This window comes from Lontra canadensis, unplaced genomic scaffold (assembly GCF_010015895.1).
Source record: "Lontra canadensis isolate GAN:19392208 unplaced genomic scaffold, GSC_riverotter_1.0 scaffold36, whole genome shotgun sequence".
Classification (NCBI taxonomy): Eukaryota; Metazoa; Chordata; class Mammalia; order Carnivora; family Mustelidae; genus Lontra; species Lontra canadensis.
In genome coordinates this window covers 10,493,713-10,516,649 of record NW_022631030.1, presented here as the reverse complement: position 1 = coordinate 10,516,649, position 22,937 = coordinate 10,493,713, and the positions used below count along the sequence as shown (strand labels likewise).

The window sequence follows — 22,937 nt, the reverse complement described above, 5'->3', positions numbered from 1 at the left end:
CTTGGTATGGGGGAGATGGCCGGGGACAAAGGCAGCGTGCACGTTGGAGAACAGCCCGCCCTGCCGGCCCAGAACACACAGCCCTGGGCTCACGGCCTGGGGCTCCCTGGCTGTTCCAATCAGAAAGCCGCTGGGCCCGCGAGCATGCCCCCGTCTGCCAAGGCTTGTCAAAGACTGCCCAGCCACCCAGGGTGCTGGGAAACAAGGGCCTCCGCAGGCCAGCCCTCTCCTGCCTTCCCTCTCAGCGGCAGGGAAAACACAACGCAGTTTCCAACTGCTCACTTCCTGCCATCTTTCTTCCTTTTCTGAGTAACTCTGGCCTGGATGCCTAAGCCCCGCTGGTGGACCCTGAGCCCCCTCAAAGCCACTTTACCCGCTCGGCGTCCGGTCTCTGTCAGACCACCCCCCAGAAGCCCAGGGCAGGGGCAGGCCGGCCTCACACACTGGCATCAGGGGTAAGGGCTGGCTTCCATGTCCCCCGAGGGGCTGCCACCCCCTCAAACCTGGACCACTCCCCTGGCTTCCTATCATGGCCCACAGAGCCCTCGGCCACCCTGCCCCAGCCCTCTCTCTAAGCTCACTGACCACCATCTCCCCCTGGAGTCTCTGCCAGAGCCACACAGACCTCCTTACAGTCCCACTAACACAGCCCACCTCTAGACCTACAACCAGCTGCTGTCACTGCCAGGCAGGCCTCCTGACCTGAGTCAACGGCAAAGCTCTCCAGAAGCCCAGCTTGAGAAGCTCCCTGGACCACATGCCGCCTGTCTTGCCCGCCCGCGTTTCCTCACTACCTGACAACAGAGTACGGATTTATTGTCTGATTCCCCCATTAGACTGTACCTTCCAGGAGGACAGGGGATTCTCTCTGCCTTTAAAAAGATTTTTAGGGGCACCTGGGTAGCTCAGTCAGTTAAGCACCTGGCTTTGGCTCAGGTCATGATGTCAGGGTCCTGGGATGGAGTCCTGCATTGGGCTCCGCGCTCGACGGGGTCTGCTTCTCCCTCTGCTCCCCACCTCTGCCCGTGAGCGCTCTCTCAAATAAATTAAAAAAAAAAATCTTTTATTTATTTTTTTGACAGAGAAAGACCGAGAAAGAGGGAACACACGCATGGGAAGAGGGAAAAGGAGAAGCAGGCTTCCCGCTGAGCAGGGAGCCCAACGAGGGCTCAATCCCCTGGGATCATGACCTGAGCAGAAGGTAGACGTTTAACGACTGAGCCACCCAGGCGCCCAATTAAAAATCTTTATTTAAAAAAAAAAAGTTCTAAAATCATTTTATCCCCAGCACCCAGAATAGCACTTGGCCTACAGGAGATACTCAATAAACACTGAACAAGTGGATAAATGAAACTGGCCTTCTAGACATCAACACCAGGAAAGGCAATTTTGAGCCAATGTTGAATAAAATCCCTGGATAACAATCAGTATGTTTGTCAATGCGTTTCTCACTGGCAGACGAAAGCAAACACTGGTGTCTACCCAAATGCCAAGTCGAGGTGTTGACCTGCAAGGGAACCTCATGAGAATTCTGGTCAAGTGTCAATGCCCAAAAAATGCTCAAACCACCTGGTAAAAATATGTTGGGGAACAGGTGTCCATATGCAGTCTCAAAAATATCACCCCACACATTACTTATTAATGACAAAGGGACCAGGTGACCCGAGTTAACATCACTCCGAATGGGACACACCGACATCGAGTGCCTCTGGAGGGCTGTGCGGTGCTATCCTGGCCAAAATGCGTGGCCCGAATCTGATCAAGAGGGAGTGTCAGCCAGCCCCAATCCAGGGACATTGTACACAACAAGCGGCTTTACAACCCTTCAAAAGGGTCAAAGTCCGAGAAAACCAAGAAAGACAGAAGGACTGTGCTGGATTAAAGGCCGCTGTAGACTGGCCTGGATCCTGGAGAAGGGAGGGGAGTTCTGCTGGAAAGATGGTATTGGAACAACTGGTAAAATTTAATAATGGTCCCGACCTCACAAACCAGCCTTGTAGAAATGTGAAATTTCTGAAAACTGACCACTTCACTCTGGTTCCTAGGAAACACACACTGAAGCGCTTAGCAGGTATGATGTCTGCCACTTACTTTTCAGTTACAACAGTATAACAAAATATTGTATGTGGAGAGAGAAAAGGCAAATGTGGCAAAATGCCAACAACAGGGCTTTTTCTTTTTAATTTAAGATTTTACCTATTTATTTGTCAGAGGAAAAGAGCAAGCGAGCACAAGCAGGGGGAACAGCAGGCTGAGGGAGAAGCAGGCTCCCCGATGAGCAGGGAGCCCCGATGTGGGGCTCGATCCCAGGGCCCTGAGATCATGACCTAAACTGAAGGCAGATGCTTCACTGACTGAGCCACCCAAGCGTTCCAACAATAGGGCTGTAGGGTTGAAAAAATTTTTTTCAAGATAAAAAGTTAAAGCAAAAAAAAAAAAAGCACTGATAGCCTCTGGATCCTCAGAGCTAACTGCCTACACACACACCAGGCACTGTTCTAAGTCCTATGTGTATATTAACTCATTCGCTCCCCACAACCAATGTGAGGTGGGTATTATGATCCCCGTTTCACAAAGAATCTGTGGCGCCTACGTTCCCACTGCTCTGTCTGGCTCAGGACCAGGCTTCGGCAGTGGTACCATGATGCCAACCCCGTGGGTCAGCAGATGAGGCCTGACGACCTTCCTGGTGCCCTCTGCCAACCTCCACTTAGCAAACTGACTTACGGAGGCCCTCTGTCCAGGGTGAGTAGGACCAGCCACCTTCCCCACCCAGTTTTTCCCTGTGGTTAGAGAAACAACAGGGAATGCAAAAAAGACCCCCCAAAAACAAGAACCCCCCAAAACAAAACACCTTGGAACAATGTCAAACCCCTCAAAAACCCATCTCTCATAATATTCACAATACAATATAGCTGACCCTCAAGCGACAGGGGTTTGAGCTGCATGGGTTCACTTACACAAGATGTTTTTTGATGAAAATGCAATAGGGTACTGGCCTAATGTAAGTGCATATTCGTTATGCTTCTCTTAATAACACTGTTTTCCAGCTTATTTCACTGTAAGAACATAGGAGGGGACGCATATGACATATAAAGTATGTTTTCAACCGCTTGGGCCACTAGCAAGGCTTCTAGGCAACAGGAGGCTGTCAAGTTATGTGTGGATTTTCACCTGCAAGAGGGATTTAGTCTGGGGAGAGCAGGGAGTTTGGGGGGGGGCGTTTAGCGGGAGGAGTTTCAACTGCATGGAGGATCAGCACCCCTAACCCCTATATTGCTCAAGGGACAATTATACATTAAGAGGACTTCCCTGATATTCCTCATAAAGCCTGCCCACCCCTCGTGCTTTCAAGCTTTGTTTTTATTTTTAATTCAAGGCGGGCTGGTGCATACGTTAGAGTCATGTGAAGTTTGGTTTTAAGTTTCCTTTTCCTCCCCACACACCACTTTGAATTCTTCCTGCCATTTCTTTGCTTTTGTACTCCTACAGTTCTAAATCACACATATTTTCCTTTGCTGTTTCCCCTTGACTTTTCACTTTTACTATCACTTATTAACTTCCCATTATGGAAGACAAGGGTTTAGCTTTTTACCGGCACCTGCACACAAGCATTCACACCCCCCGTCCCCCGCCAACCCTGTCCTCACAGTACAACTGCGTTACAGTGGTGGATAAATCAGTATTCACTGTCAGCACTACTAGGACGACTGAAATGTGGTACACTGCTAAATACGAAGACTATTTTTCCTTTTTAGCACAATTTTTGGTACATGGAGTAATTACTCTTTTATTTGCTCACTTTTCTGTAAACCTGTCACTAATTCACCCCCACATACACTTCTGTTTATATAAATTTCCTTTTAATGTTAAAACTCGGGAGGAACACAAGCAACATACCCTCCCGGAGCCTCTGACTCACTCAGCAGGTGCTGCGCAGAGCTGTGCTCTGGGACCTCCGAGGCGCTCTACCGTCGTAGGGGGTGCCTCCCCTACTTTGCTTCCTGAGTCCACTATCTGCTTCTTTCCCGTTTGTATCTTGATTTTACTACAGCAGTGGTTCTCAAATGTCATGGTGCATCAGAACCACCTGACTAAGGACGTCTGTGGTGGGGCCCACCAGTGTGCCTTTTTAAAGCAGTTCCTGTGTGGAGCTGCTGCCACTAGTCCTGGTCCAAGGACCAGACATCAAGGACAACACTTAAACACAAAAGTCAAGTTGCTACCAGAGCTAGGGTACAAGGGAGATCCACTTAGAGACCTGGAACATCTGAGAGGGTCTTTATTCTACTGTCACATGTAATTAGGAGTTTGGCAAAAAGAATTCTATGGTGGAAAGCAAGGACCCTCAAAATCTGAAAGCTCCATGATCTTCTAGATTGTGATGCTGCTGTTGAGAAGTGGGAGGTCATTCTGATCCACAGTCCTTTGTATTGACCTGTTTTCTTGTTGTCCTCAACGTCCCAATCGTGCTGATGGGTCTTGGAGTGGTTCCTACTCATCCCTTGAACTGGGTAACTGCTGAAGCCTTTCAATCTCAGAAATCACGTTCTTCAGTCCTGGGAAACAGTCTTATTTCTTTGGTCATTTTCTTCCCTACTTTCGTCCCTGTCGCTCTGGAACATCTATTGGGATATGCTCTTCCCCTTCCACTTTTCTTTTCTCTCCTGTTTTCTCCTGGCCGCTCTGCTTTTGAGTACGTTTTCTTCAACTTCTCTTCTACTCAAGTTTTTGTTCTGGCTACATATATAATTTCTAAGAGCTGTAAAAAAGTTCCTCATTGAGGGCATCTTAAGCATTTGATAGATTATAATTTATCTCGGACATTAACAACAGTTTTTGCAAATTTCTTCTCCCTACATAGTTTTCATTTCTTCTCAGTTCTTCTCCTTTCCTTCTTGTCTTTATCAATGGACATTACTCAAGTCTGCTTACCCTTGCCTGTCCACTCACTCGTATATGAGGGCAGAGCACCAGAAAGCTGATGGGAAGCTCTGCAGACATAGCTGCATTTACCTGGAGTTTCATCTTAGGATGATTGGGCTGTGCCCTTGCACAACAGAACCCCCAAGACTCTGTCTTCTCGGTTGGGCTGGTCAGATTCTCCAAGCAGGACTCTCCCAGTTTCACCCATGGAGGCGTAAGCCTGGCTGACAGCTGAGAGATGAGGAGGAGAAGCAGCTGGTGCATGACAGGGGAGGGCAAAGGGTGACCTAACACTGCTTGTAAACTTCCACTTAACCTTTGAGCCCCTCCACCGCACCTAGAACCTCTAGACCCTGTTTGACTCTCTCCAGAGGCTGGATCTCTGGGAGGAGTAGCTACCAGCCGTGTGAAGAGGGACAGGATATATGGGGCCTGCCGGCTCAGGTTACCCTCCCACACATCTGCTGGGTCAGTCACTCCTTCCCCTGTCATTTCCTAGCCTTGTCTCCTCTTCCTTCTCTAGCATAATTTTTTGCAATGTAACTCCTTTAATGTCACTGTTAATGAGGGTTTGAGAGGAAGCAGATGGGGGCAAAACACCCCCTTTTAACTGGAAGCCCACAGCCCTACCATTCTATCTCCCTTATAAGGATCTTAAAAAATTTATTATCGAGGGGCCCCTGGGTGGCTCAGTCAGTTAAGCGTCTGCCTTCAGCTCAGGTCATGATCCCTGGGTCCTGGGATTGAGCCCCACATCAGGCTCCCTGCTCAGTGGGGAGCCTGCTTCTCTCTCTGCCTGCTGCTCCCCCAGCTCATGTTCCCTTTCTCTCTCTCAAGCAGATAAATAAAACCTTTAAAAAAGAAATAAAGAAAAAAGAAAAAATGTATTATTGAAGTATAGTTGACATACAATGCTGTGTTAGTTTCAGGTGTACAATATATCGACTTGGCAATTCTATACATTACTCAATGCCCACCCCAAGATAAGTGTAGTCAGCATCTGTCACCACACCACGTGATCCAGTAAATCCACTATTGGATATGTACCCAAAGAAAATGAAAACACAAATTCAAGAAGATATACGCACCCCTCTGTTTACGGCAGCATTATTTACAATAGCCAAGAGATGGAAGCAGCCCAAGTGTCCACTGATTGATGAATGGATAAAGAAGATGTGGTCTGTCTGTACAACAGAATAGTACTCAGCCATCAAAAAGAACTGAGATCTTTCCCCTTGTGACACCGCCAATGGACCTAGATGTTATTGTGCTAAGTGAAATATGTCAGTCACAGAAAGACAAATACCATATGATTTCATTTTTAGGTGGAATCTAAAAACAAAACTAACGACCAAAAAAAACTAAAAGTTTGTTCCAGTTATAAAATAAGTCAGTCATGTAAAGGAAAGGTACAGCCTAGGGAACACAGTTAATAAAACTGCAGGAATGACGTACAATGCTTTCTTTTTCTTCTTATCTGCTTATTGCCACCTGACCTATTTGTTTATTTATGGTTCACCTCCTCCAACTGGACGTAAGCTGCTTGAGAGCACAGACTTTGTTTTATATATCCTGCGCGCACTGCCTAAAATGGCACCTGACACATATTAGGCCCGAACAATATGGTAACAGAACAGAATATATATTATGCCACTTTATTTTTCAAAGAGCATATGCGTATGCACAACTGCCTACACATAAGAACACACAGAAGAAAAGTCTAAAATTCAGGACATGGGCGCCTGGGTGGCTCAGGGGATTGATCTGCCTTCAGCCCCGGTCATGATCTCAGGGTCCTGGGATCAAGTCCCGCATCGGGCTCTCTGCTTGTCAGGGAGCCTGCTTCCTCCTCTCTCTCTGCCTGCCTCTCTGCCTACTTGTGATCTCTCTCTGCCAAATAAGTAAATAAAATCTTAAAAAAATAAAATAAAATTCAGGACATATTCTAAGATGTTGAAAGGTTATCTCTGGGTGGTGGAGTTATATGTAATTGTAACCTTTTTAAAATAACTTTTTGGGGACATTTACTACATTTTCCAAAACATGTGTGGATCACTTATGTAACAATTACATTAAAAGCTGAAAAACAAGTTGCACCTTAAACAAGCCCCAGAGAGGTTAAGTAATTTGCCCAAGTCGACACAGCCAGAAAGGGGTGGAGCTAAGATCTGAACAGCAAGCAATCCGGCTCTTCTATGCAGTATTGATTCCCCAATGCTCCAGTGCCACTGTTTCAGACCTTTCCCTAAGAAACCTGTAGGAGCGGGTTCTCCAAAAAGCAGCCTTATCAGACAGGAGAAACGTGATTGCTCCCAACTGCTCCCAAACACAGGTAAACAGCGTCAGCAAAACCAAAGGGCATAATAAGGTGCCCGAGAGACTGGGCTGCAGACTGGGAGGTCTGGAAATAACATGAGAATGTGCAGAGACCCAATAGCAGGGCTGCACTCCCTGTGCTTCCTGGGGAGGGCTGGGGGTGGGAGCCAGGTCGCACATGTCCTTTGTCTCTGGGGGTACCCTGAGGTACTCATCACCAGGGTACACTGCAGCCAGATGCTGGGCTAGAACAGGCTTTGGTGGGGGCACACACAAAAGGCACACCAAAAGAGGCGATCCCACTTACAATAGGAGACAACGGCTGTTTCAACTTATGTGTGTTGTAACCCCCCCCCCACTGCTCCCCACCAAAGATGCCAGTGCTGGCTCTCAGGGAAGGATGCCTGTGGTGGGGTCCGAGGAGACGGGCCCTGTGGTGGTCTTGCAGCCCTTGTGGGGCTTGGGGGAGCAGGGATGTTTTGGCTGCATGGATGGCCGTACCAATGCATCCCAGATGAACAGATGAACAGTGGCCCTGTACACACATTCCTTCTCTCTGCAGCTCAGGCAGGCAGGCTGGTGTGCCCCTGGCTAGGCCAGCTCTGTCCCGCCTCATAAGATCCTTAGGAATCTCCTGAAAGGCCTTCTCCAAGAAATAAACCCAGCCCCTGTCCTCCACCCAGACACGAGAGCCCAAGTGCTTTCGGACAGGGAGGCAGGGCTAGGTAGAGGAAAAGAGCAGTTGCCTTTCTTGCCCTCTGCCAAAGCTCGCCTAGCCAAATCCCCAGGAAAATGCTGTTGCACATGAAACATGAAAATGCAAACCACAGACAGTCTGCTCTCCTTCCCATACACATGTTCAAACAAGACTGCTTTCCAGCCGTTACTGATGACTTCTACACGATGAGGTAATTTCTATGGCTCAGTCTGTGGCTTTTGCTCTCCCTTCATTATGATCAGCCAGTTTCAACTTATTTGACCCAGATGTGCAGGCTAGGGGAGCTGGAGAGAAGCAACAGCAAAGCATGATCCGCATGTGAAGCCCACCCCACCTCCCACAAGGGCCAAGCAGAGACACCCAGGTGACAGGGCATGACTGGCAGGGTGCACTAGCAAAGAACCTGGGCAGAAGGACTGGCAAGGGAGAGGGGCTACAGGACCTCCTGGGGGACATGCGTTATCTTCCCTCCTCTTGGGGACCTCCCCTGACGAGGTGACCCTCTCCTCAGCCCGGCCTCATGGTGGCCAGAGAGCAGGTGGAGGCTGGAGAGGAGGTGGTCTGTGTTCTGCATCGCAGGGATGCTGGAAGTATTCAAGGGGAGGCCTGAAGAGACTTTCAGATAAAAAATAAACAGGAAAAAATAAAAAAATAAAAAATAAAAAAATAAAAAATAAAAAAAAAATAAACAGGAATAAAGGGCGTGGTCAGGATCCTACTTAGAGGCTTTGGCCGCTCCACAGCAAACCTTCAAACCACTAATTACCTGTCTCCAGGGCAGCTCAGAGATGCTATTAGAGGCAGAGGAGAGGCACATGCTGATTTTAGCCAAGCCCTGGATCTGACAGGCTCCTTCCCTCCTCCTCCTCCTCCTCCTCAGTTCTCTGAGGCCTGGGAGGTAGAGGAGGCACAAACAACAGGACCCGATGGCCCACAAGCAAATTCGGCAACTCTGAATGCTTCTCCAGGGCTACTTGCGGTGGCCTTCGGTTTCATGGTCTCAGAGGTGGTCCGTTAGGAATGGGAAATGCTGCTATACGGTGGCTGTGGGGCTTACAGAACTCCACAAAGTTCCATTTGAACACGACTGAGAACTGGTACGGAATGAGATAATGGAGGTGTGGACGGACAGCCCTGCCCTTAGAGCTGAAAGACCCCTACAGTCCCACACACAGGAAGCAGCTATTCTGGAGTTAAGCAGACCAGTCTACAAAAGCTGTTGTACCAAACACTCAGGAGTTCTAAAACATGGCCCCTCTCACAACTTCCTGCCTAAAGGCACTTCCTTATTTACTCAGAGAGGGGCACAGGGACCCGGTCTCAGCGCAGTACCCATGGACACCGCCACGTTGTGTGTGCTGGTAGGAAGGGGGCAGAAGATCAAAGGTACAGGGTATATCCCCCACAGAGAGGGGCCTTGGACTACCAGAATTTTAGGTTATCACTCACTAAGAAGTCTGGATCAGAAGAACCAGGCTGCCACAGGCTGGCAGCCACAGCCGGAGCCAAGCAATGAAGTGGAACCAGCTATCCTGTGGGTAATCTGCCTTCGCCCACTGGTCCTGAGTAAGCTGACTTTTCTGCTGACTTGAGCCTCAAGACTGCCACAGAGTCTTGGGACCTTGCCCCATCAGGGGGAGACAGAGAACCAGAACACCAGTCTTGTGGTGTTTCTTCATTGCTTCTGAATGCAATGGCTTCTCCTGGCTTCGTGGAAACCATGAGTCTAAACGGAGAATTGAACATGTGGCCTCTGCTCTCAGCTGAAGGGAGAAGATAGGGACACAGAGAAGGCAATGTGCAAGGGTTCCCTGAGCTGAGGTGGCAGGGGAAGAAGAGCATGAGTCAATTAGACCACCAAGAGAAAGGAAGAACTCAGATTCTGTGTAAAGAATTTTACCCAGGAGTTAGGGGCCTTTCCATCTTGAAATGTCTGCTTTTTGTTATTCTACTGTCCCTCTAAGGGGACAAAAGGGGCTTGGTTCCCTGGTGTCAGGAGCTCTGAAGCACCCAGGGAGAAAAGTAGACAGAAATCTGGCATCTTGGGGCACCTTGCTGGCTCAGCTGGTTAAGCACCTGTGTTTGGCTTGGGTCACAATCTCGGGGTCCTGGGATTAAGCCCCATGTCAGGCTCCCCGCTCAGTGGGGAGTCTGCTTCTCCTTTTTCTTCCCGTTCATTGCTGTCGCTCTCTCTCAAACAAATAAATAAAATCTTAAAAAAGAAAAGAAAAGAAAAGAATTCTGTCATCTTTAGGTGGCTTCAAGTGATGAAACCAAAGGAGTAGATTCCTGTGGGTTCAAAGCCCAGCTTATGCCAGGAGCCCACCCTAAAGCTCTGTCCACAGTACTGCCCTCACCCAGAACTCCCCTTCTACATCCCACCCTCCCATCACCAAGTCCAGCCGTCCCAGGGGCCACCGCGTCCCCAGCCATTGGAGGACCTGCACCTGAACACCCTAATCCACCCGCTCCCAGTGTGCACCCCTCCATAGTTCCGTGCTCTCCATTAGTATCTCAGGTCATTTCTGTAGACAGATGTAATTCACCAGAGTTTGGGGTCCACGTATCTTGGGAGAATGCAGTACTTGCTGATGAACTGACAAGCCCCACACAACAAGGGTCATTCAGGCTGTGAGGAAGGAGGCAGAGGCTCTAATCCAAGCTAATCTGATCATCTGCTTCTTTGTTTGGTGATTGGAGGCTAACATCCTAAGAAATATCTACTCAAGCATCAAATAAATACATTCTCAAATAATTCAAAAGTCCAATCCCCAAATCTTTTCATTGAAACATACACTAACAATAGTTGGGTATTTACTATCCCAGTCTTTAATGAGTTTACATATATATGAACATATCTACATAGAGATCTTTTTTCAAGATTTTATTTATTTGAGAAAGAGAGAGAGAGAGAGTGAGTGAGGGTGCGCACACAAGGTGGGAGAAGGGGCAGAGGGAGAAGCAGGCTTCCCACCAAGCAGGGAGCCTGACGTGGGGCTTGATCCCAGGACCCTAGGATCATGACCTGAGCCGAAGCTAGGACCTCAGATGTTTAACCGACCGAACCAGCCAGGCACCCCAAGGTCTTTTTTTTTGTAAGTATAAATGGGCTGATCCTTTATGTGACCTCTGGCCTGACAGTCCATACCTAGCTGGCTCCAAGTACCCAGGCACAGAGGAAGGGAAATGAAGGCTCAACCAAAGGGCACAGAGAACAGCTGTACCAACTGGTTCCATCCAGTGCCACACCCTCATCCCAGGGGTAGGCACTTAACGCCAGATGAAAACAGGAGGCCTGTCCTCCAATGACAGAAAACCATGGACTAGAGCAGTGGTAGGCAAGCTTTTCTGGAAAACGCGACAGTAAATATTTTAGGTGTTGTAGGTGATGCTGTCCCTTTTTCATATTCTTCTTAGTTTTCTTCTGTTTCAAACGACCCGTTAAAAATGTAAAAACCATCCTTGGCTCACAGGCCATATAAAAAGCAGCAGCCCACAAGCTATAGGGGACAGGAGAGTGGGAGGGGTCCAGCATGGGCACGCTCCAGCGTGCCAAACGGCGCCCACCGGGCCTGCTCTCCATCCACACAGCACTGGGCCAGCTACTCATCCGGGACTATTGTGGAAACAGACCTACCAGTGGATGGTGAACAAAGCCCACATCAGCTCACCAGACTAGCAGCCCGCCTCTTCATTTTTAAACACAAATGAGCTAACATTCACCAGACATTAAGAAAAAACCAGCAGCCTGAAAAAGAATGACCAAAATAAACAACCAAAACCAGATCCCAGAGGAAATGAGATCATGGAAGGGTCAGGAGATAATTTTTTAAATAATTCTAATTAGTGTGTTAGAGAAAGTCAATTTGGACCTGTAAAGCAAGAGCAAGATGCTAAGAAAATGAAACAGAGAATCAGAGGGAAGAAAATTAAAAATATGATTGCCAAATTAAAACCTTCACTAGAAAGGTCTGGAAGATAAAGTTGAGACAATCTACTGGACTGTAAAAAGAAAAGAATAGGAAAAAGGAATAGGAAAAGTGGGAGAACAGAAACAATACACAGGATCACTCTAGGAGACTAACATCTAATAGGGTTTTCAGTAAGAGGAAATAAAGGAAACAAAGGGAAGGAAATTATCAAAGAAATAACAGAAAAAATGTAGAGTGAAAGAATGACCTAAGACTTTAAATCAAAAGGGTCCAAAGTACAATGAATGAAAAAAAAAATTCAACCTTGACGCAGCTGTACAATGCTTCAGTACACCTAAGATAAAGAGCATACTAAGATAAGCTTCCAGAGAAGAAAACTAACAAAGCAAGAAGAAAAAAAAGAATGAAAATGAAAAACCAAGTTAACTGTAAGAAAATGAAAATCTATCATCAGATACCTTGTTAACAACAATGGATATCTGAAGTCAATAGATCAGTGTCTTTAATGTTTTGAAGGAAAAGAAATTTAAATTCTGTATTCGGTCAAACCATCAATCAAAAGTGAGGGCAAAATAAAGGATTCTAGGTTTACCTTTCATGTGTTCTTTCTGAGGAAGTACTTAAGACTGTACATTAAGTAAGAGACTAAAACAAAAGAGACATCAAATCCTAAGAACAGTCGATCTAACCCAGAAAAATCTGTGACAGGAAGGCTAAAGTTGAGGGCATACAACAAGCCTAAAGAATCAGCTGTCCAGATTGGAGCAGCTGGAAAGAATGTTCTGGAAACAATATTTCCAGGAAGGAAGGACTTATCATGTAATGAATTATCAAACTAAGTGGCTGGCTAATTTCAAAAACAGAGTAAAGGCTCAGGATTCTTTTAGCCACAATTTAAAAAAAAAAAAAAAAAAAAAGAGGCAACTAGAAATTTTATGAAGGAAAAACGTAAAGTAATGGTTCAAATATGAAGTAAACTAAAAAGCATCATGATCTGAAGAACTGCTGGGATGTGCAAACAGAACAACCTAGATATTCAGATGCATCCTCGTTCCAGGAGTAGGAGGGTCTCAAGCACTGGGCAGGTAGGAGAGGAACCAGAATCCTAGTCCGCTGCTTGAGTGTGTAGCGCGCATTAATCTGGCCACATTAATGTAAGGCTGTTTACTGGTGGGCAGCTCAGAATCTACTTACAGACAAAGCACACAAGACTTGACTACAATCATGGAACAGAACATACCATAAACAATGTGAAATACAAGCGTGGTGGACAGAAGCCAAGAGACAGCAAAGCAAGAGAAGGCTAGAGGCATGGATGGGTATTCTTAACTGACAGAGTGACAGCCTCAAGGAGAGGGATCAAGGGCTAACAGTTGCAGTGTATTTAGGATTCCGAAGGTAATTTTTTTAAAACCCTAAAAATAACAATATAAACAAAAAAATTGGAAGGAGGGCACCTGGGTGGCTCAGTGGGTTGAGCCTCTGTCTTCGGTTGAGGTCATGATCCCAGGGTCCTGGGATCAAGGTCCACACCAGGCTCTCTGCTCAGCAGGGAGCCTGCTTCCCCCTCTCTCTCTGCCTGCCTCTCTGCCTACTTGTGACGTCTCTCTCTGTCAAATAAATAAATAAAATCTTTAAAAAAAAAAATGGAAGGAGGGGAAGAAGGGTGAGAAATGTATAAAAAGGAACTAAACCTGTCCATCTCCACTGTGGGGGACCAAGAAAGTCAAATTGTGACAAATCACGGAGTTGCATTAGCTTATTTTTCAGTTAAGGGTCTAGAGGAAACTACCAGAAGCACTAATCCCAGAAATTCTCTTCATGGTAGCTGCTTCTGGAAGGCAGGACCAGGGTGGGGCAGAGTGGTACAAAAGCCTGTTCCAGGCCCTGTATATAAGCCTTCCAGGCCTATTTGAGGACTTGACCATGTGACTGTATGACTTTGATGAATGGCCTAGCCCTATCACAGAGAGATCTATTCAGTAGATCCAGATTCTATATTCGAGAAAGCTCCGTAAGCATCTGTGATGAATAATTCTAGTTAAAAATCACATTACTAAATAAATCCCTGAAGTTCCATTCAAACCTGAGATACTGTGGTTCTCTGCTCTCATAGGATACCGAAGCCCATTGAGGTGGGCTAGCTAGCTATCGGATTCCTCATTTTTCATTGAAAGGAACTGAGTCTCAGAGCAATTCCACGACTTGCCCTGGTGTGACCGCCAGCTGCAAGCCTGGAGTGTTTCTCATGTTAGACGATGGGGCTCTTCAGTACTCGGGCCAGGAGGTAATCTTTCTGGCAAGATTTTCCCTGTTGGTCACTGTTCAGAGACCTGAACCTCAGCTGCAATGAGAGCCCTGCAGAGGACACTCACAGGGGACGGGGCGACGAGCCCGTGCCGGTATGTGCAGGAGTGGAGCCCACGGTGCCTGGTACCAAGCCTTCTCCTCCAGTAGCCGGAGGACCTCCCCACACTGCCCTATTCTGCCAGGGCTGGCCCCCCGCTGCAGTGTACTCCAGCCCAGCATAGGCTCCCTTGTCCGCCAGGGAGAAAAGAGTCAGGCCCCACCACTTCTCTGCACCAGAAAAAAGACGGTATGCAGAAATACAAGTCTGCTAATGCCCAAAACCCAGAGGAAAGGAGGCCTCAGTCAAACACTTTCAGTCACAGTGCCTGGAAACCAAATTTGAGAATGAAGGCATGACCCTATAAATTAGTGGGGGAATATTCTTAGCTCTTCTAAGGACCTGCTGGTTTTTCTATTTTTTTGTTTTGTTTTTTACTTAATTTTTAATTGGAAATACACTGTACAATATAAAACGTGTGGGGCGCCTGGGTGGCTCAGTGGGTTAAGCCTCTGCCTTCGGCTCAGGTCATGGATCGAGCCCCGCATCAGGCTCTCTGCTCAGCGGGGAGCCTGCTTCCTCCTCTCTGTCTCCCTGCCTCTGCCTACTTGTGATCTCTGTCTGTCAAATAAATAAATAAAATCTAAAAAAAAAAAAATGTGTGTGAATACGTATGTATACATACTTTTACATATACATACTTTTACATATACATATATGTATGTAAATATAAAAGATATACTGTTTAAAGACCTAAAATAAAACAAAAGAACACTCATGCATGGAGTGTGCAGCCCAAGAAACAGAGCACTCCCAGAACTTTGGACGTCCTCTCAGCCCCGTCCCTACCAGGGATAATCGCTTTGCTGAATAAGGCATTCATCATTTCTTTTTTGGTCTTATTAATTGTATTATTTATGCATGCATCCCTAAGCAGTATACTGTTTAGTTCTGCTTGTTTCTCAACTTTATCTAACTGGAACCACCCTGTGTGTATTCTGTGTCTTGCTTCTCTTGCTCGACATGGTGAGATTCTTAAAAGTATGTAGTTGTGGTTCGTTTACTTTCACTGCCTGAAAGAAGTGGCCCAGTGCAGGGAAACACCTTGATTTACTTATCAACTCTATTGTTAATTGATATCTGGATTGTCTCTAGTCTTTTCTATCGTGAACAATACTACCAGAGGAAACTCTTATGGGAATGGCAAGTTTTTAAAATGTTCCTTCCCAACAAGCCCTCAGTCTGGACTCCAGGGGTCCCGGTTTTGCCTCTGCAAGGAGCACAGGGAGGACAACTGTGCTTGTAGCTAAAGTATCCGGAGTTCTCAGCAACCAAAAGAAGATGTCATTCCGAGGTTCCCTCTACTACCTGCCCTGGCCTCACTCTCACACAGACGCCTTCTCCTCCTCTGAACCTGAGATTCCACGCGCCTGCTCTACATTGGGGAAAACAATTGGCCTTTTTAGACAAGGTCTGGATTTCTGAGTCACACCCCTCTCCCTACTATCCACCCCCTCCTTCCCCAGGTAAGAGAGAACAGAGATCTTAATGAAAGGGCTCCATTGACAGGCCATGGGCGTGAGAGCATGAGAGCTGAAGAAGGAAATGATCCAGGCTCTGCCCTGCGCAGACAGCCGGGGTGGCACTGACATGCCAGCTGTCTGGCCGGCTCGGCCCTCACGTTTGCCACATGGTCACAGGCGGAAGAAAGGAAACCTGCCTGTGGTCAGGGCCAGGCATTTTCCCATGTTAGCTATACTGCTCCACTTAAGGCTCATGCAATCTTAAAGGGAGAAACCCCATAATAGAAGATGATTAACACTTACAAAATACCCATCATATGCCAGTCACTATGCTAGGTGTTTCATGTGCCTTATTTCCATGGGTTATAACCCATGACAGTGATGATGAAATTAATTTAGGAAGTTAAGACCAGCATTTAAAAGGAAACAGACAAGAGTGGAATCCAGTTGAAAATACTAAGGGTAAGTATTGTTTTGTGAACCTTTTGTTTCTCTTATATCCACATGTGTTTATTCACAACTACTGGGTCACAGTGTAAGATGGATCTCGCACTGTGGGCAGAGGCTAAAACATTTTCTTTTTTTTTTTTTAAGGCGGGCAGGGGAAGAGGGAGAATCTTAGCGGGACGTGGGGCTCAATCTCACGACCCTGAGACCACAACCTCAGCCGAAATCAACAGTCAGATGCTTAACCAACTGAGCCACCCAGGTGCCCCTAAAACATTTCCTTATGTCATTTGTTTTGTAACTATCCCAGGATATGTTCAGTTACTAACCTAATTTAACAAGAACATAACTGAAGCGACTTCCCCAACTACATCTGTGTCGCACACCGCAGCCATCAACTGCCCCCTCAAGCTCAGAGCAAAACAGCCTCTTTTCTGTTCCTCTTTCCTCCTCCAGGACACATGCTATTTCCTCGGCCCCAAATATTCCCCCACCCCCCTCACCAGCTCTGCACAGCTGGTTCCTTTCCATCCTGTGGGTCTCGGCTTGAGTGTCACCTCTGCAGCAAGCCCCCTAGGGCTCCCAGCCGAGCAGCCCCTCTCTAGCTCATTGCCACTGAAACGCTTGTTTCCTTGTCTGCTGGCTGCCTCTGTCCCTGGACGACAACTCCAAGGACACTGCGAGTATCTAATGCACTCACCTAGCATAGCACCAAACGCGGAGTTGGCCCTTCATCTCTGTTAAATGAATACAAAAAACTTACCAAGTCTTCACAGCTGGTGAAACAGCAAAGCCAGGATTCCAGCACAGATGATATCTGACCCGGGGCTTGCTCTTCACCTCTGCACTACACTAAAATTCAGAAACAGCATGACACTGCCTCGAGCCACACTTACTTAATAAGTATTAGCACTAGGACAGGACCTGAGCCTGACTCCAACGCGGGCTCTCTCTATGTTGTCAACAAGGTGGGGGCGGGGGCACGGGTGGCTCGAAGTGGCAGCCTCTTGGGGTCGGCTGAGAATTTGGGAGGGATAAAGGAGGAGGATGCAAAACCTTCAGGCTGGAAGAAGAGATTTGCCAGTGAGTGGAGAAACAGCAGAAGAAATCAGGAGAGCAGTCAGCTCAGAAATGGGGGGTGGGGGTGGGGCTTCCCTGAGCAAGTAGTATTATGGGAAAGACATCTGGAAGAATAGCCAGGGATGACAGAAAATCTCAAAATGGCAACTGTCCAGAGGGCTCTGGGGGCCAAGGCTATAGGAACCATGCCTTAAGGACTCTGCAGGCAGTGTTAATAGTTGGCGTCTCCAAGAATCTGAGATTGGAGAGGTGGGGCTGGGGCCCAGAAGACTGGCACAGAGGCCAAAGGGGCCAGCCACAGGGAATACTGTGGCAATGCTGCCACCTCGTGGCTGTGGAACACTTGGCCCACAGGCAAAAACTGAGCCAAGTTGGTTTGTGGGTTCATTTTTCAGCAGCATTTAGTGACCACCTACTATGGGGATGGGCTGTTGGGGACTGGAAGTGGGTCTGACATGGCTCTAAACTTCCAGGACTTCTGTTTCCTACACCCAGGCAATAACCAAACCCTGTTGAGTTTACTTCCCTCTTTCATAGTAACTGGCAGTGTCCCACCCCAAACAAGACTGCAGGCAGAGTGGGTGTCTAATTCATCTCAAGCTCTAGGACCCAGCACAGGGCCTTGCAGTAGCTACAGTAGCTACTATTCAATATGTGCTAAGTGTTTTTAAAGACCTTAATGTATCTGAGTCTCATATTTTACCTAGAAGGTTCCAGGGACCTCCAAAGAGAGATACCAAGTAGGTGTTTATTTCAACGAGCCCTGAGTCCTTAGAGGGAGGGGTGGAGGATGGAGATGGAGAAAGAAACATGGGCATCACCACACACAGATGGTATTTAAAGACCAGTACTTCACAAAGTCTGATGTGCATGTGACTTGCCTGGGGGTTTCGCTAAAACAGATACTAATTCTGACCTCAGAGGGGGCCTGAGATTCGGACTATCTAAGAAGCTCCAGGATAATAGCCATACGGCTGGTCCACGGACCACACTTGGCCTGGGAAAGAATCTGGAATTAATGGGGTTATGAACTGGGGTTCTGGGGGTTCTGAAGATGAGCTCCATGGCCTCTTTATCTAAATCCAGCAAGCGAAGAGTGGCATTTTTATTTCTAAAGCAGTTGTTTAAAAAAAAAAAAGGAAGGAAGAATATGTGAAAGAGACCACTGATGCGGCTCATTAAGCTTAAAGTATTTCCTCTCTGGACAGTAGGTCTGCCAACCCCTGATCTAGACCATTATCCAGGGTATATGGCCATACGAGAGAAAGACAGAGAGGAGGGCTGAGCCTTGAAACAAATTTTTATGACTTCCACTCACTGTGCCTAGTTTGGAGAGGGAAAATAAAAGTAAAATGAGCTGCATGTATACTAATGCTTATGCTAAGACAGTGAGCCCCAGACACGATCGATGAGTTCCTCCCAGGGGATAGGGGGTAGGAGTGGGCAATACTAGGAAAAAGGAAGGAAATGTTTGGGGTTCTGAGTGGGAAGGAAGACCTGTAGTGAGCAGGATAACCAACTGCCTCTTTCAGTGCTTAGCTTTAAAAAAAAAAAGACAAAAATAGAAGGCCAGGGCAGAGGCCACGACCACCTGTGTGCTACCGGTATCACAGAAGTACTAGAAAAATAAAAGGCAAAGGCAAGGCTGTGAATTCCACAGGGTTTCTCTGTTCAGCAGAACCTTCTGTATTTTGGCTGGGGGTGGGAAACGTGGATAGAGGAGCTGGGGAAGGTGAGAGAAAACGGTGGTGGCAGAGTAATGACCTGAGAGCTTATAGTTTGGGGGCTGCCCCAAGTGGTGTTTGGCGACAGAGCCTTCTGTCCTGCTTCCGCCACCCCCTGTTGAGGGCTACATTTCCTCAAATGTCAGCGCCTGAGAAAGTAAATAAAGCTGTCCGTTTCCATCAACTTCAACCAATCAATCTGGCTCGCCTGCCGCGGAGGACCAGGCTGCACTGCCTTTGGTCATGAAAGGCTTGCTTGTTCCACGTCAAGTGTTCACATATATCTCCAAAAAACAAGAAAAAACAGCACCCTTTCTTGGTGGTACAGAAAAGATTAAACTTAACAAAAGGGCTGTGGCAGAGTATCTGTAAAGCCAAATTATTCTCAAATGCCAGAGGACAAACAGAAAGATAGAAGGATATTACAAAACTGTCATGTGCTACAAAGTTAATCCCAGAATTTCCTAGTTGGAACGAACCTTCACGGTCAACCGGTCTCCTTCACGCTTCCAACAATGCTGCCTATTAAACCGAACCATCTAAAGGGAAAAAACCCACATCATGCCTAGTTTTCGACATGGAAGCCAAAACAAAATAAAGGAAATAAGTAACTTCTTTTTTTTTTTTTTATATATAAAGATTTTTCTTTATTTATTTGACAGAGAGAGAACACAAGCAGGGCGGAGTGGCAGGCAGAGGGAGAGGGAGAAGCAGCAGGCTCCCTGCAGAGCAGGGGGAGCCCGATGCGGGACTCAATCCCAGGACCCTGAGATCATCACCGGAACCAAAGGCAGTCACTTAACCAACTGAGCCACCCAGGCACCCCCTCTTCTTCTTCTTCTTTTTTTTTCTTAAGTTTTATTTATTTACTTGAGAGAGAGCTAGAGTGAGAGAGCGAGAGAGAGAGCGCGCGCGTGCACAGAGGGAAAAGAGAGAAGCGGACTTTCCAGGGAGCAGAGAGCCCAACATGGGGCTTGATCCCAGGACCCTGAGACCATGACCTGAGCTGAAGGGAGACACTTAACTGACTGAGCCATCCAGGTGCCCCAAATTCTTCCTCTTAATAAATAAAAAAATCCTGGCAATCCAAACAAATCTCTTGCCTTTTAGCCCATGAATTCCTGTCCTTCCCAAGTCCATCCCCCTTGATTGCACTCAGTGTCTCCCACACTAAAAGTGAGTTCCTGATCTTTGCAGCACCTTACATACTGTTCATCCCACAGCAGCGTGGTGAGCGAGAGCTCATCTACTGAAAGATCTTAGTTTTTCTCCCAACTACTGGCTGTGTGATCTTGGGTAAGTCACTTAACCTTTCAAAACCTCCATTCCCTGACCTGTAAAGTCCAGTCATAATGAGGCTACCTCTGAGTACTATATATGATAATACGTGTAAGATACTTAGAATGGTGGCTAGCACAATAATAAGAATTCAGCAAGTGCTGACAATCATTATTATTCGGTTAGGAGATGAAATGTTTTATTCCATGAGTCACACTCCGTTCCCCAAGTAAACTACACCAATCTCAGCACTACTGACATTTCTTTATTATGAGGTCCCATCCTCTGTTTTACAGAATATTCAGGAGCATCCCTGGCCTCTACCCTCTAGGTACCAGCAGCAACCCCTTCTCCCCAGCTCTGACAAACAAAACTGTCTTTAGAATTTGCCAAATGTCTCCTGGGGAGGGAAGGTGCAAAATCCCCTCCTGCTTCCATTGGGAACTACTGCACCAGAATATGCAAACTAGTTTTGGAGAGAAACCAACACACCTCCTAATTTCCCACCAATGTCCCCCCCATTGCCCCACACCACATAAAGCCACCTCGGCCACCACTTGCTCACCGCTCAGCTGCCGTGGAGGAAACAGGTGATAAGTGCTGTAGATATCATTGGAGAACTGCAACTGGAGCTCAGGGTTGCCCTTCAGGAGCTGGGCCACCTGCTCTACCTGAAACGGTGTCTTCTCTAGGATCACAACAGCATCCTCTCCATCTCCATCTCCATCCCCAGAGGTCTCATTCACCTGTAGCCAGAGACACCATCAGTGAGCCCAGGAGCAGAGGCAGAAGCTCTGGGGCCTCCCATTTCTTCTCCCAGAGCAGCCATCTCATTAACCCAAATCCTTGGGGCAGCACTCTCACATCTTTCTTCTGAAAGATGCAAAGCTTCTCCACTTTCTTCTATTTTAGGCTTGCAGGGCCTCTGTCAAATTCTCCCCACTGTACAGATGAAGAAACGTGTCAGAGAGATTAAGTGATTTGCCCAAGGTCACAGGAACAAACTAGAATCTGGGTATCCCAGTTAACTCCTAGCTCAAAAGTTCTCATAGCTAAAATCTTCAGCAGGTGCTACAGACAGAAGACAGGGCTAAGAGAACTACAGGGAATCATGCAAACAAAACAAGAGACACAGAGGCATGGTAGCCTAGGCCAAGGTCTTCCTGATCCTCCCAAAATGAGAGCTCCTGCTAGGAATTCTAAAGAACCCTAATACCTATCTGCGACTGGGCCTCCTCACTAGTTCCCAAGATGGTCTCAGTCTCTCCTCAATCCCGTCTATAGAACTGAGCACATGGTATTAGAGCCCGCTGTACCTATTTGTACCAGAAGATACACTGCATCCCTGAAAATCGGGGATGGTAACTTTCATCTCTAGGTCTCCAGCACCTAGCTCAGCGCGTGAAATGTGAAACTGAATTAGCAATTTAATAAACTGTCTCCTCGGGTGGGGCTGAGATCCTGCACCGCGGGGATCCTATCTCCCACAGTCTCTATGTCGTTCCATAGACGGACGATCCAGCAACATTTGCTGGTTCCCAGCAGCTCTATGTTAAATGAATACATAATGAACGGTTTGGAGAATTCAACACGTGATTTTAAATCTGCAATACTCTCTACAAGTTACTTTTAGTAAAGAAGGACTTAGGAAAATTAACCCTAAGTCTGTGGATTTCCTTGATTCCGTGGGTAAACTTGTCTCCTGTACGCCCCTGCCCCCACGCAGTTTAGTGGTACACTCTCCCGCCCCCCCCACCAAGTAGTGCGATTGGTATTTTCCGGCCGAGCGCGGGTTTTAAAAAATAAATAAATAAATAAACAAATAAATCCGCCTCCAAGGCGGTGATTGGCTCACCGCCACCCGCATCCCCGCCCCGGGCTCCTAATGGTACCTTCCCATGGAGAAAAATGATTTTGTCCCTCGCAGACTCCCTCAGCACTTTTTTCACTCTAAAGCCGGAGAACGGTAAGCGCACAGGGGCAGAGGTACCATTCCCAACTCCCGTTCCCTTTTCTTCTATGACTGCGGCTTCCGCCTCCTCCGCGTCTGACTCACGCTTTCTCTTGCTAGGTTGAGGCGCTAGGTCCGCCATGTTGCTCGGCTAGAGCTGTGCGCCTGCGCCAAGCCCAGCCCGGCCCCGCCCCCTTTCGGCGCTCCGGCCGCCGCCGCGTCCCGCCTCCGCGAGGCGCAGCGACTACAACTCCCGACGGGCTCCGCGGCCTGAGTTGGTGCTGAGGGAAGAGAGACCAAGGCCTCGAGTCCCTAACCCTACCAGCTAAAGATGCTGCAGAGTGGGGCCGGGGGGCTCCGAAGGGCCGGACCTGGAAAACACCTTTAGACTCCATGGATGCTTTGATACCTGACACCCTGGGTTGAATAATGACGTTTTAATAAGAATTACACCAATATTGCTTAATTTGCATGGGAAGAATGTTTCTGAAATCTGTTGAGCCAGTCTTATTTCTTGATTTTTTATGAGAGTCATTAAACCATTTCCATTTTTCATCCATTTTCATTTCACAGAAATTTTCTTCGTGTTAAGTGCCGAAAAGAAATGGAAGTGAGGGGCACCTGGATGGCTCAGTCAGTTAGGCATCTGCCTTCAGCTCAGGTCATGATACCAGGATCCTGGGATCGAGCCCCAT

General features: G+C 47.3%; 1 protein-coding gene across 1 annotated transcript in view; it reads right to left on the bottom strand.

Moving 5' to 3' along the window:
* The window catches only part of DCPS (decapping enzyme, scavenger), a 37,713-nt gene extending 15,329 nt beyond the window's left edge, over positions 1-22,384 (bottom strand). The window contains exons 1-2 of the mRNA XM_032868892.1: positions 22,184-22,384; positions 20,857-21,037 (exon numbers count right to left, since the gene is read on the bottom strand). Of these exons, the coding sequence (XP_032724783.1) occupies positions 20,857-21,037; positions 22,184-22,384 (382 nt within the window). The remainder of the gene's footprint in view (positions 1-20,856; positions 21,038-22,183) is intronic.
* Positions 22,385-22,937: the final 553 nt, after the last annotated feature.